Source organism: Colobus angolensis, unplaced genomic scaffold (assembly GCF_000951035.1).
Source record: "Colobus angolensis palliatus isolate OR3802 unplaced genomic scaffold, Cang.pa_1.0 Scaffold154, whole genome shotgun sequence".
NCBI classification, from domain to species: Eukaryota; Metazoa; Chordata; class Mammalia; order Primates; family Cercopithecidae; genus Colobus; species Colobus angolensis.
Genome location: NW_012114644.1, coordinates 3,029,734 through 3,044,572, shown reverse-complemented (window position 1 = coordinate 3,044,572; position 14,839 = coordinate 3,029,734). Strand labels below are relative to the sequence as shown.

The following is a 14,839-nucleotide window of genomic DNA, read 5'->3' as shown; positions in this document are numbered from 1 at the left end:
TCGCCCAGGCTGGAGTGCAGTGGCCGGATCTCAGCTCACTGCAAGCTCCACCTCCCGGGTTTATGCCATTCTCCTGCCTCAGCCTCCCGAGTAGCTGCAACTACAGGCGCCCGCTACCACACCCAGCTAGTTTTTTGTATTTTTTAGTAGAGACGGGGTTTCACAGTGTTAGCCAGGATGGTCTCAATCTCCTGACCTCGTGATCCACCTGTCTCGGCCTCCCAAAGTGCTGGGATTACAGGCTTGAGCCACCACGCCCGGCCATCTTTTCTTGTGTATGTAGATGATCCTATAGTAGGTGATCTTTTCTTTTGCATAGTTAGCATTTGTATAATAGGAATTAAATTTTATAATAAAGATTTTTCTCAAAGGAAAAGGCTTATAAAGCATTTGTTCTAACATTATATTTTTAAACAATATTTGCCTTTCTGTAATGCTAATATGGTTTTACTGTAGCTACCTTATATTGATGGAAAAGTACATAATTATTTATAATTCCAGGTTAGTGCACTTTTTTTAAGCTCATTAATATTAATGTAACTGACAAGGTACAATATTTCTCGAGATGAAAGTATCCTTCTTTTCCCCCAGCAGCTAACTAGTGTTTATCAAAGCCATATTTTGCATGCCCTTTGAATTCATATCTTTTTGAATACAAATAAGTTTCCACATTTCAGAACCATGTCAGGTGATGAAAGGTTTTGAAGACTGAGAAAAAGGTTAAAGGTAACTGTGAAATATTACATTTGTCATCATAATTGCAAAATAAATCATTAAGTCAAGACTATTACATTTGATTAGTGGCATAGTTCATGATTTTTTCCATTAGGAAGAAGAAGTTCTGCCTCTAATGAAAACATTTCGATCAAAGAATATGAAGTATGAGTGCAGTATAGATAAAATATTAGTAGATTTCTTAACGGTGGTTTCAGATGAACAGCATAAAAAAAACACAGGTTCGGATATTCTCACAACAGAGTACTATTCTGAGAATGCCCTAGCAAAATTATGAAGTGATAAAATCATGTGGTTTGATTAAAATATTATAAGAAATTTACAAGCTTTGTTACCCAGTAAAAACTCACTGGGAATCAAATCTATCATTTCACTTTGGCTTGAAGCTAGGAAAAGCTCAAATAAGTGTATGAGTAACTTTCTTTGTGAATGTCATGGTTTGGATTTTATCTTCTGAATCTCTTGTTTGTTGAGTTGTGGAGTTATTACTGCTTGGAGGACACAGCAATACATAAAAACATAGCAGAGAGAGCCAATATGGTTTTTTAGCTTTATCAAGAAATGTATATATTGGTAATATTGTTATTGATTAGTTATAAAACAACTTATTAAGTTAGATATTTTAAAAATGTAATTATCCAATGCAATAAAATAATCAGAAATGAGATGTTACAGTTTGACATTTAATCTATTTTTTCTGTTACAGTTTTAATAGGTAATCTTGTTCTGCTCAATTAATAAATTGATGTATTAGAGCTTGAATTATTGTTTGAATTATATATTTTTAAATAACTCTTCTGATAACTGAAAGCTCTAATCTTGCTTGAAACACACTTAGAAACATTCTAAATAACCTAATTCAGTGTTTTTAGCTTTTCTTGGTTTGTGATTTGTCACAAACCTGGTGAAGAAAGATCATTTATCTTCAATATGTATTAATTAAAATCTCATGTTGAGTGAAAAATTCTAAAGTCTAGCCACCATTTATACTAATTTAGAATTCCATGAGTTATTTAGAAAGTAAGAATCCATGTATTTAAAAACAATTTATTTAGATCATATTGATTTTTTAAGAATATTTAAACAAGTGTTTTTTCCTGACAATAATTTACGTAATTATTAAATATTTCCATGCTTAAGTCACCTATAATATTACATTTTATGCAGAAAACTGAGGGAAAATAGCAGAAATTTTCACACAGTAGAATTATAAACTATCCATTTTGGAGGAAATGAGTCTGAACACCTACTTTATGCCTAAAGCTCAATAACAATCCTTCTCTGTCCTTTAAATATTTGCAGTGATGGGCAAACCATTGCCTCTTGGGGAAGACTATTTCATTTTTGAACATGTTTTACTTTTTCTTTTCTTTTCGATACACAGTTTTGGTCTGGCACCCAGGTAGGCCAGCAGTGGCACCATCATGCTCACTGCAACCTCAGTGTTCCAGGCTCAAGTGCTCCTCCCACCTCAGCCTCCCAAGTAGCTAGGACTACAGGCACACAGCACCATGCGCAGCTGAATTTTTTTTTTTTTTTTTTTGTAGTTTTAGTTTTAGTTTTAGTAGAGAGGAGGTCTCACTATGTTGCCCAGGCAGGTCTCGAATTCCTGGTCTCAAGTGATCTTGCTGCGTTGGCCTCCCAAAGTGCTGGGATTACAGGTGTGAACCATGGCATGAGGACATATTTAGAATTAAAAATAATAATAAGCCAGGTGTGGTGGCTCACGCCTGTAATCCCAGCACTTTGGGAGGCTGAGGCGGGTGGATCACGAGGTCAGGAGATCAAAACCATCCTGGCTAATGCGTTGAAACCCTGTCTCTACTAAAAATACAAAAAATTTCCCAGGCATGGTGGCACGTGCCTATAGTCCCAGCTACTCAGGAGGCAGAGGTCACAGTGAGCCAAGATCGCACCACTGCACTCAAGCCTGGGAGACAGACTGAGACTCTTATCTCAAAAAAGTAAATAAGAAATAAATAAATAAATAATTGGGTAAAAGTTCAGGAGAAGCTTCTAGTTTTTCTAATTCCCCTTTGCCTGTCAAGCGAAACAAACTTAAGCTTCTTTCACATGCCAGGTCTTCAAATATTTAAAGATAATTTTTGTGTTCTCAATAATGACTCACTTTCTAGGCCCAAGCTCGCTATTTGTGTCAGTGTGCTTTATAGAAAGTTCAGGTCACGGCACAGTCTATTTTAATCTGAATACCCTCTAGTTTGTTCACGCCTTTCTTAATTACTGTGGTTATTATTGATATGAATAAAATTTTCTGTGAGTAAATACAAACTTTAAAAAATAGTTTAGAATAATAGAAAACACTTATAGCATCCAAATCCAAATATATAAAGATGACTGAATACTTGTCTAATGACTTTGCTGTTTTTCTACTCAATGAGACTGATCCATATGAAATCACTCTCTAAGAGCTATGGCAGGTTTTGTGTGGCTGAGTGTTCGCATAACCTGACCGGTATCATCAGATATATGGAAATATTCAGCTGTGTGTGAGCATAGTTAAATGTATGGGTAAAGGGAGAACCATGTGGCTTTTGATTAAGAAATGGAAAATGTAAAAGCTGTTCAGTGAATTTGAGAAGCTGTACTATTCCCTCATTCCCCTCATATAAACTAGTCTTCCAAAACAAGCACTGCCCCCTTAAATTAAAAAAAGTATTCATCCTCTCTCTCCTTCTCTCTCTCCCTCCCCTGGCATTATTTATAGAATTATTTGAACATTGAGCTGCAGGCATCTGGGTTAGTTAATTCCCTTGTAACAAATGGAAAATGTTCAGAGTCGGACAAAATTTTAAATTAGTGAAAAGTAGATAAATATTTTTCTAAAACACAAATCTTTCTTGAGGATGATACCTTTGGGTTTAAAATAATAATGTATCTGCTGGCATACTGGCATCTCTCCTCTCAGTATTGACAGACCTTTATCTCCTCTTCAGCCTGTGATCAGCTGTCTCTTGGGGTGGCTGCCATCTTCGGGCCTTCACACAGCTCATCAGCAAATGCGGTGCAGTCCATCTGCAATGCTCTGGGAGTTCCCCACATACAGACCCGCTGGAAGCACCAGGTGTCAGACAACAAAGATTCCTTCTATGTCAGTCTCTACCCAGACTTCTCTTCACTCAGCCGTGCCATTTTAGACCTGGTGCAGTTTTTCAAGTGGAAAACCGTCACGGTTGTGTATGATGACAGCACTGGTAAGAAAAATCAGTCGCTTTTGGAGTTATGCTTTAAATATGGATAATTTTCTGAAGCGCATTCCAGGTTCTTATTGTATTCTTATATGTTTTGTTTTGATTTTTGAAAATTAACTGGCGGGTAGAAAGACAGAATCAAACACCAACCCTAATTTCACATATCCAAACAAAGAATACCTATATTGAATACTTCTCTGTATTTGTAAAATAAGCATTTTTTTAATTCCTGTGAAAGATCAGCTAGTTTGGTAGGTTGGATGAAGGATAGATATAGTACACAATATTATAGATAGATAGATAGACAGACACACGCACGCACACACACACACATACACATACACACATTTATATATATTTAGAATTCCAATCATGTAAAAAGTAAGAATCCATGTATTCAAAAACAATATGGTCTAACAATTTAGATCATATTGAATATTACGTGTGTGTGTGTGTGTGTGTGTCTATATATATATATAGAGAGAGAGAGAGAGTCTCGCTCTGTCACCCAGGCTGGCATGCAAGGGTGAGATCTCAGCTTACTGCAACCTCTGCCTCCCAGGTTCAAGCGATTCTTCTGCCTCAGCTTCCCAAGTAGCTGGGATTACAGGTATATACCATCACTTCTGGCTAATTTTTGTATTTTTAGTGGAGTCAGGGTTTCACATGTTGGCCAGGCTGGTCTCGAACTCCTGACCTCAAATGATCCACCCGCCTTGGCCTCCCAAACTTCTGGGATTACAGGTGTGAGCCACCAGGCCCATTCTGAAATATTTATTCAAAGAATTTTTCTGCAGTGAAGTTTTTGCTAGGGTAGTTTCTCAAGGCAAGGCCTTGTGATGAGTCAGTGAAACTTGCCAAGAGATTCAGAATTATGCCTCACTATTTTATCTGGCTGTTTATGTGCAAAGAATGCATATAAAATGTAACAAACTTTGTAAGGCATATTAAGGTTTGAAAAGTTTTTACTCATATGTGGAACAATGTAATATTCACTGAAACATCCAGGTTTGTGGAACTGCTTTTGTGTAGATATCATTTAGAGACTTAGAAAATAGAATTTACTAAATGATATTTATTTCAGTGAGTTAAAATAATATTTTAATATTTGCTAACTACAGGTTGCGTGCTTTCTTGTGTTAATTAATTTTATTATTTTTGCATACAAATGGGTATCTTGAGTTATCAGTTAAAAACAAGTCTCAGAGAAATACAAGAAAGTGACAATAAAAATGAAATTTTAATTTTCATTGGAAGTTACATTGGTGAAGCAGCTGCATACTATTTTGCTTACTATAGTGATAATTAATTTTACTTTAAGATGCTCATCAACAATATAAACAGTGCTCTTTAAATTAGAACATAAAAACATTTTATTTCAGGACACTTGACTACACTTTCATAATTACATTGAGATTGAATTTCATTTGAATTTAAATTCTCTCAAAAGATGCCAGGAGCACATTTTATTCATGCATGCAGTATATAGAACTCTGTGCAGAAATTTGCCCATTTGCCAATAAAATTGATCATCTGCAAATTGACAGAGAACTCTCAAAGGAATAGGAAACTGGGAGCTACAGGATTTAAAAAAAAACAGAAAAGAATTTCAAAAACATTTTCATTTAGATAAGAAAGAGTGAAATGCATCTAGATACAAATTAAAGTAATTTTGTTTTCTTATTTAAAAATGTGAAATATTTATAAATAATTAAAAATTAGGAATGCATCACTAAGAGTCCTTAAAAATAAGTATGTTTGATATGTCTTTTAGCTCAAATTAAATCTATTAAATTTATTATATTGCTTTCTTCCTAAATCATTACTTCTTTGTCATTGGTAAAGTTCTGTGTTCTGAATTTTGAATGTCAGGTTCTATATGAATGATTTCTGTGAGTATGTGTAATAAAATGATCCAAGGGATCTTCTGTTTCAAGTTGGTCCACTTATGTTTAGGGATGGTCATCTACAGAAATATGTAAATGTAGATACATGTGCATTGTTAATCTGTGGATTGTTTACTTCTCCATTCTTTCCTGATGTAATTCATGTATAGGTTGTCCAAACATCATATATCCTTATAATGGATACATTATATACCTACGTCCATGCACACAGATATGTATATCATACATGTGATATTTTGTATTTATTATCATCCTTAAACTCCTCATAGGAGGAAGAAAATTGACAAGTATTCAAAATGTCTATAGACATATTACCTTTCTTCACTATCCTATGTGTATGCGTGCACATGCACATGTGTGGCATTTTTATTTAATACATGTGGTTCTTAAGTGATTCACTAAATAGATAATGGGATTTGCAATCAGATCCTACAATAGTTTGGTAAAATACAGCCTCACGTAATTGATCTATCCCTGCTTTAAATTATATTCTCAATTATATCATTGAGGCAAATATAAATAGAGACATATGTACAGCTAGTTGATTACATACATTTAATGGAGTCCTGACCTCAAATTAAATTTATTAAAATGTTTACTATTTAGTTACTAGTTACTATTTAAAGGGAACTTTGCTACTCCCTTGGCTTTGAAGGTGACATAGATACTTGGATACTTGAAAGGCCTGATGAGTTAAGTGATAATGCTAACTTAGAGTTGTTACAGAATTATTCATAGAATAAATATGTCTTGAAATCCTCTGAAGAATAAAACATATTGCTGTTACATTTTATGCAACATTTAATTCAATGAATTTCGATTATCAACTGATACATACCAGGGAGAGTTATATGCCATGAAAGGAATTATATGCTGCTAAAGGAAACAAAGGCCCAGCCCTTCTTGAGCTTCTAATCCCGATTGAGGGACATGTAATTACTCATATTTTTAATACTATTTGCAGTGGGATAATTGCACTTGTAACTGACCAATTGTTGCCTCTTACTTTACAGCATTTTTGAGAACTTGAGTGTTTTTGATTATTTAATATGATAGAACTGACTCTAAGATAGGCAGAAGAGTTCCTTTGAAATATATTTATAAATATATAGTAGACTTTTTGTCTTTTTGTTTATGTTTCAATGTCTCAAGGTAGAATTTTTTTCAACTTTCATTTTAAAATCAGGGAGCACATGTTCAGGTTTGTTACAGGGGTATATTGCGTGATGCTGAGGATTGGGTACAACTGAACCCATCACCCAATGAACATGGTATCCAATAGGTAGTTTTTCATACCTTAACATCTTCTCTCCCTCCCTACTCATGTAGTGTCCAGTGTCCATTTTTCCCAATTTATGTACATATGTACCACATGTTAACTCCCACGTATGAATAAGAACATGCAGCATTTAGTTTTCTGTTCCTCTGTAATTCACTTAGGACAATGGCCTCCAGCTACATCCATGTTGCTGCAGAGAACATAATTTTGTTCTTTTTTATGGCTGCATAGTATTCCATGCTGTATATGTACCACATTTTCTTTATTCAATTCACCATTGATGGTCAACTTGGTTGAGTCCATGTCTTTGCTGTTGTGAATAGTGCTGTGATGAACATATGCATGCATGTGTCTATTTGATAGAATCATCTATTTTCCTTTGTGTGTATACCCAGTAATGGTATTGGTGGGTCAAATGTAGTTCTATTTTTAGCTCTTTTAAAAATCTTCAAACTTCTTTCTACAATGGCTTAACTAATTTACATTACCACCAAACTGTACAAGCATTCCTTTTCCTCTGCAACCTCGCCAACACTTATTTTTTTGACTTCTTAATAATAGCCATTCAGACTAGTGTGAAATGGTATCTCACTGAGGTTTTGTTTTGTTTTGCATTTCTCTGATGATTAGTGATGTTGAACATTTCTTTCTTTTCTTTTTTTTTTTTTTGAGACGGAGTCTCACTCTGTCGCCTAGGCTGGAGTGCAGTGGCGAGATCTCGGCTCACTGCAAGCTCCACCTCCCAGATTCAACGCCATTCTCCTGCCTCAGCCTCAGCCTCCCGAGTAGCTGGGACTACAGGCACCCGCCATCACGCCTGGCTGATTTTTTGTATTTTTAGTAGAGATGGGGTTTCACCATGTTAGCCAGGTCTCGATATCCTGACCTCGTGATCTGCCCGCCTAGGGAACATTTCTTTCATATGTTTGTTGGCTACATGTACATCTTCTTTTGAGAAGTGTCTGTTCATGTCCTTTGCTCACTTCTTAGTGGGGTTATTTGTTTGTTGCTTGTTGATTTGTTTCAGTTTCGTATAGATTCTGGATATTAGACCTTTGCTTGATGCATAGTTTGTGAATATTTGCAAGGTATTGTTTTAATGATAGAATTCAGCAAAGAGAATTTGTAAATTTCTCAAAAGAGCAAGATGACTATTGGATAATGCAATAGGAAATCTGATTGTCACTTGGACTGTGAACTGAAATGGGAAAAACTCCACCTCATACACAATAAGATAAACATTACCGTCTTCATGATGGACTTATGTATCTGCTTTTAGTGCAGGACACACAGGTGCCATTTTATTTACATGTTTCCTTTTTCCTTTCCATATGTATTTATTATGTATGCTATTCCTCCCATTTGTATTCATTTCTGTTTTGTTGTGTTGTCCAGTTTGATACATGATAATTATACTTTCATCCAGTCTTTGTTCCCACCCCCAAAACAGATGGGATGATAAATGAAATATAGTGCTGGAATAGGAGAAATTCTTAAAATGATGTTAACAGGAGCCATTTATTTTTTATGATAATTAGCATTTGTTGTTGTCATGGATGAATGCTTTTAAACACCCTGAAAGTCTGTTATAGCTCTGAATGATGTCCAAAAATGATGGAAAAGAATTGGCTTCAGAAACAAAGCTGTGTTTCTGTCAGTCATTTTGGAACATATGATTCATTTTAAATATAAACTAAAAATAAGTTGGCTAGATGACAGCTTGTAAGCAATTCCAGAATAAGTTGTTCATATTTGCTTTAAAATCCCTGTGTTTCATCTTTGTTTATAGATCAGCAGTCCATTAACAAAAAAAAATTCTGGACTGGTAAACAGAAGCTTGGGATTCTATTCCCAGTTTTGCTACTAAATTACTGGTACAACTTCAGAAAAGACAAGAAGGGAATGGAAATGACTGCAGACATGAGCTATAATGCACTGTGAATTGACATTGTGGTAGCTGCTGTCACATAAACTATTTCACTTAATCTTCAAAATAATTCTACGTGTCCCAAGAGAAACAGGTGATCATGACATCATACCTGTTATCTCCAGTGACTGACTCTCCTGCCCACCAGAGCCTAAACCAGAAATATGAATATCTTCCTTGATTCTTTTCTTTTTTTGACTCCACAATAATTGGTTGTCAATTCTATACTTGTATTATCTCTCAAATCTTTTATTTTTTTCCTACCCCCTACCACCTCTTAGGTTGAAATCACCTCCCTCTCTCAGCTGGATTATTAACAGCCTTCCAACTGGTCTCCCTTTTTCTAGTTTCTCCATTGCAGTTAGTGTAATGTTTTAAAAATGCAAATCTGAGTAATTTCCCTCTTAATAGCTTCTCATTCCTCCAAGGCATTTTTAAGAAGACTTATAATGCTTGATGTGATCTAGCCTCTGTACTTGTCCAGTGATATTTGTGTACAAATCCCCCACCAATTTATTTCAAATTGATCCAGTAGACACCTTTCAGTTGTTGAAAATAATATTCTGTTCATCTGGAAAGCTCTCTTTCTGATCCTATTCCTCATAGCCACCAAGTGCACACACATGCATGTGCACATTTGCACAAACACACTCATGCATACCATCTGGCTTGGGTGTCACAAAGAAAGGCTACCCTGACCCCTGCTTTCAAGTCTGGAATAGGTCTCTCCAAACACATCCCAAAGGACCATGGAAACTCCCATGACCATCCCCACCCCCATGAGAACTCTCATCACACTCTGAATGGCTTTTCTTGGGTAGATCTTCTACTGGATCAACCACACATCTGAGCAGGGTGAACCCTAAGGCTGCTCACTGTTTTATCACCAGCATCTAGAATGTTGCCTGGTTGTGGAAGTACCTTAATACTTCTTAATAATAGGACAATGTGTTATATCCATTTTTAAGCAAGATAATTCCAGTGAGTTAAGTATTCTGCCCAAAGTCAAATTTGATTAAGTAGCCTTTAACTACTTGCCGTGGAATAAATAGATTCAACCATAATTTTTAGATATATGGACATGACTTTTATGATTTCAAAAATTTTATAAGAAAGTTAGAGTGGATTGTGTTTGTTTCATTTCAACTGCAATTAAACGTATATATATATATGTGTGTGTGTATGTGTGTATGTATGTATGTATATTTATTTGAGCAATTATTTATTAAATTTCTGTATACCAGTTGCTATCTTAGACGGAGGGGACAAGAATTATAGACAAAACTTTGACCTTCTCCATAGGCTCAGAGTAGAGTAAGTTGGGAGAGAATAACACTACATTCTAGTGTAACAGGTGCACAGAGAGGCAAGAAAACAATATCATGGAATCTCAGGAGAAGAAGCTGCCTGGAAAGGATGGAGAAGAGTTTTAGAGAAAGTGACATTATTATAAAATTATCATGAAGGGTAAGTAAAAATGCTGCCACTGGAGAAGAGTCTACAGGGTGCAACATGTGTAAATGTGAGGATGCCTGAGGGAGACAGTTTGTCAGGAAATTGTAAGCACTTCATTATGACTAACAGAAACAAGGAAGATGAGGAATGATCAATGGATTTTATAAAAAGCTAGCAGGAGAATGGCGTAAACCTGGGAGGCGGAGCTTGCAGTGAGCTGAGATCCGGCCACTGCACTCTAGCCTGGGCGACAGATCGAGACTCCGTCTCAAAAAAAAAAAAAAAAAGCTAGCATAGGTAATATCACAAAGAGTTTTTACTACCAAATCCACCTTTTCTTGTGCATCCTGCCCTGGAATCTGCCTGGTTATAGCAATATCAGTGATGTTTGTGTGATGTGAGCCTGCTTTCAAACTACCATGGAATGCCTCAATAAAAATTGTCATATGTCCATTCATCATTTTCCTGGAAACTCAGAAAAGGACATAGAGGGCCATCTGTCAGTCTGGGCTATTGTGGTTACTATGGTCTTTGGTGTCAGGACATTCTAGATTGAAATCCTGACCTTGTTGTGTAGTTTTTAGCAAGGGATTTGACCATTAAAACTCTGAGAATTGATGCATTTATGAGGTGAGGATAATATGTATCATACTTCACAGGATTGTTGTCATGTAAAGTGGCTCATAGAGGAAACATACCAGGAATTTAAAACTTTCAACAACATAAATGCTATGGGCCATGTGCCATTTTTTCTTCACTAAACTCTATGATAAAGAAATAATTATTAATCTCACAATTTTTGAAATTGATACATGTTTATTATAGGAAATTCAGGAACTACAATAAAGTTTAATAAAAATAAGATACAACAATCAAAATTTTTACTGTCAAGTTCATCATTTTAGATTTCTTTCCATTCTATTTCTCTACAAATACAAATACACACACACACACACACGAAGAGCATATCATTTAGAGTTCTGCGAAAAAAACAGAAGCAGCACGTAGCTTGTAATCCCACTGTTTTAATATGAGAAAACTCAGATGCAGTGAGTTGAAGTAATTTGCCCAAGATTACACAACACATAAGTTACAGATCTGGGTTTCGAAACTAGGCAATCAACTTTAGAATCCACTCTGTTAAATACTGTGACATGATGTTAGTTGTTTCATTTTGTGAGGTTTTTTTTTTTTTTTTTGGCTCTTTTAAAAAATCATTATTTTAAGCAAGATAATGGCATGATTAGAACTATTTTTGGTAATGGCTTTCTGACTGCACTATGGGGAATGTGTTGGGGATATGAGATATGGAGAGCAATAAGCCAACACTGGAAGCAGGAGAATTCCTGAATTAGCCAAGTTGAAAAGAGATGACAGTTTCAGTTAAGAAGGTTTTGATGGAATAATGTTGACGTGAAGAATTCTAAGAGGATTTAGGAGATACAGATTGTAGAATTTAGTAAGTGGATGCCAGGAAGGAGTGATGAAGACAGGAGATAAGAATTACTCTATGTTTCTAGTTGGGGATACTGATCAGTAGCACATTTACCTAGAAGGGGAAAACAAGAAAAAGAGCTTTGAGAGAGAAGATGATGTCTGCTTCTTAACATATGAAGTTTGAAACATCTATGAAATATTCACTTGCTATCATTCAGTGGCATTGGATGTATCATAAATACATCTTAAAAATAGGAACTCAGTCTTGGCAGGCATATAATGCTTCCATTGGCATTTTGCTGTGCCCTTCATTTGAACTTCTTTGTAGTATTAGGAAATGAAGAAAATCAACAAAAAACAATGAAACAAAAATAGAGTGATAGTACAAAAGAAAGGGGTTAGTTGGTGGGCAGCCATGGAGATAAATATAGACATGAGAATAGCTTATGGACAGAATGTACGTTCTTTTAGTTAGTGAAGGAAAAGCAGAAATATTTTTAGAAATTGTAATATTTACCAACTTGAGACTTGACTAATTTCTATGATATGATCACAAGAAAAAAAAAAAAAAAACGCCAAAGCTTTTATCTTAAGCAAAAACAAAAACATTTTCTTAAAACACTAACTTTATTCATTTGGATGAAGTATATTTATAGATTGCTTTAGATACATTTTTGTGTGCTTTTGGAGTTAGCATAGTATAATAGAAAGTCAATTAATAGTGAAAACTCATTTTATTTTATCTTGCACATATATTTAAATAGGATAAAATAAAATTAAAGTTAATATAAAAATACATATTCCTGGAAGACACTAATTTTTGAATAAGATAATTTTTGTATTATCAAGCATACAATCAAATAATTCCAATTTTATTTTAGGGAGTGGGGTAATTTGGATCTCAGATGATTATATGTTGCACATTTTAAATACAACCTTCAAGTGCTGTGTTCTCTAATTCCAACTACAAATACAATTAGCAATTATGAGTTAAACTTAATTATTTGGATATAGTTGATTATATAGCTTGGTGTAGTAGTATTTCCACACAGTTGGTTATGCTTGAACTTACTTTTTATTTCTATTTAAGCAATCATAAAAAATGTTTTAGAAAAAAGTTAACTCAAGATGGATTAAAGACTTAAACATAAGACCAAAAACCCTAAAAACCCTAGAAGAAAACCTAGGCAATACCATTCAGGACATAGGCATTGGCAAAGATTTCATGACTAAAACGATGGCAACAAAAGCCAAGATTGACTAATGGGGTCTAATTAAACTAAACAGCTTCTGCACTGCAAAAGAAACTATCATCAGAGTGAACAGGCCACCTGCAGAATGGGAGAAAATTTTTGCAATCTATCCATCTGACAAAGGGCTAATATCCAGAATCTACAAGGAACTTAACCAAATTTACAAGAAAAAACAACCCCATCAAAAAGTGGGTGAACGATATGAACAGACACTTCTCAAAAGAAGACATTTTTGTGGCCAAGAAACATATGATAAAAAGCTCATCATCGCTGGTCATTAGAGAAATGTAAATCAAAACCACAATGAGATACCATGTCATACCAATTAGAATAGCAATCATTAAAAAGTCAGGAAACAACAGATGTTGGAAAGGACGTGTAGAAATAGCAATGCTTTTACACTGTTGGTGGGAGTGTAAACTAGTTCAACCATTGTGGAAGATAGTGTGGTGATTCATCAAGGATCTAGAACCAGAAATACCATTTGACCCAGTAATCCCATTACTGGGTATATACTCAAAGGATTATAAATCATTCTACTATAAAGGTACATGCACACATATGTTCACTGCAGCACTATTCACAATAGCAAAGACTTGGAATCAACTCAAATGCCCATCAATGATAGACTGGATAAAGAAAATGTGGCACATATACACCATAGAATGCTATGCAGCCATAAAAAACGATGAGTTCACATTCTTTGCAGGGTCATAGATGAAGCTTGAAACCATCATTCTCAGCAAACTAACATAGGAACAGAAAACCAAGCACAGGATGTTCTCACTCATAAGTGGGAGATGAACAATGAGAACACATGGACACAGAGGGGGCACATCACACACTGGGGCCTGTAAGGGGGTGGGGGTTTATTAGAGGGATAGCATTGGGATACCTAAGGTAGATGAGGGGTTGATGGGTGCAGCAAACTACCGTGGCACGTGTATACCTATGTAACATACCTGCATGTTCTGCACCCGTATCCCAGAACTTAAAGTATAATGAAAAAAAAAAAAAAAAAGAAAAGAAAATTATTTCTTGGGTTCTGATTAAATGATAGTGAATATTTACAAATATGTTCATGGGACTAATTCTCTAAGTTTTAAAACCTTTAAAATACATGCCAGCACTGAAAGACAAAAATAAAAGTTTGAATCCATAGCAATCACACAATTCATGTTTCTGTAGATAGTGAAATAAATACATACTAGGTCTAAAGATATAGAAGGAGCAGGTCTTGTATCAAACCTCAATAATATTTGCATTTTGTTGGGGGGAAAATAAGAAGGAAGGATAATTCTGGTGATAGTCAAACACTGCCATTTTTTAATTTACATTTTTCTAAATTTAAGCATATTGGCATGCACATTTTTGGTAGGAACTGCCCTCCTGCCCACTACAGCCTTACCTTATTCTTGGCTATCTTCCTTTCTGTGTGGTGAAGTGGGAAGGATAGTTCTTGTATCATCTCTCTGAAACACTTGAAAATGTTGACTACTCATTTTTTCAGGGCAAAAATAAAATTCTTTTGCTTTGGTTTCTTCACTGTCATTCTTTTTTTTTTTTTTTTATACTTTAAGTTCTAGGGTACATGTGCATAACGTGCAGGTTTGTTACATATGTATACTTGTGCAATG

At 35.2% G+C, this 14,839-nt stretch overlaps 1 protein-coding gene across 2 annotated transcripts in view; it reads left to right on the top strand.

Annotated features, from left to right (window-relative positions):
• Positions 1–14,839, top strand: part of GRIK2 (glutamate receptor, ionotropic, kainate 2) — a 747,094-nt gene that overhangs the window by 240,520 nt on the left and 491,735 nt on the right. For both annotated transcript variants that reach the window (XM_011936507.1, XM_011936508.1), the window contains one exon: positions 3,690–3,947. In XM_011936507.1, coding sequence (XP_011791897.1) covers positions 3,690–3,947 — 258 coding nt within the window. The remainder of the gene's footprint in view (positions 1–3,689; positions 3,948–14,839) is intronic.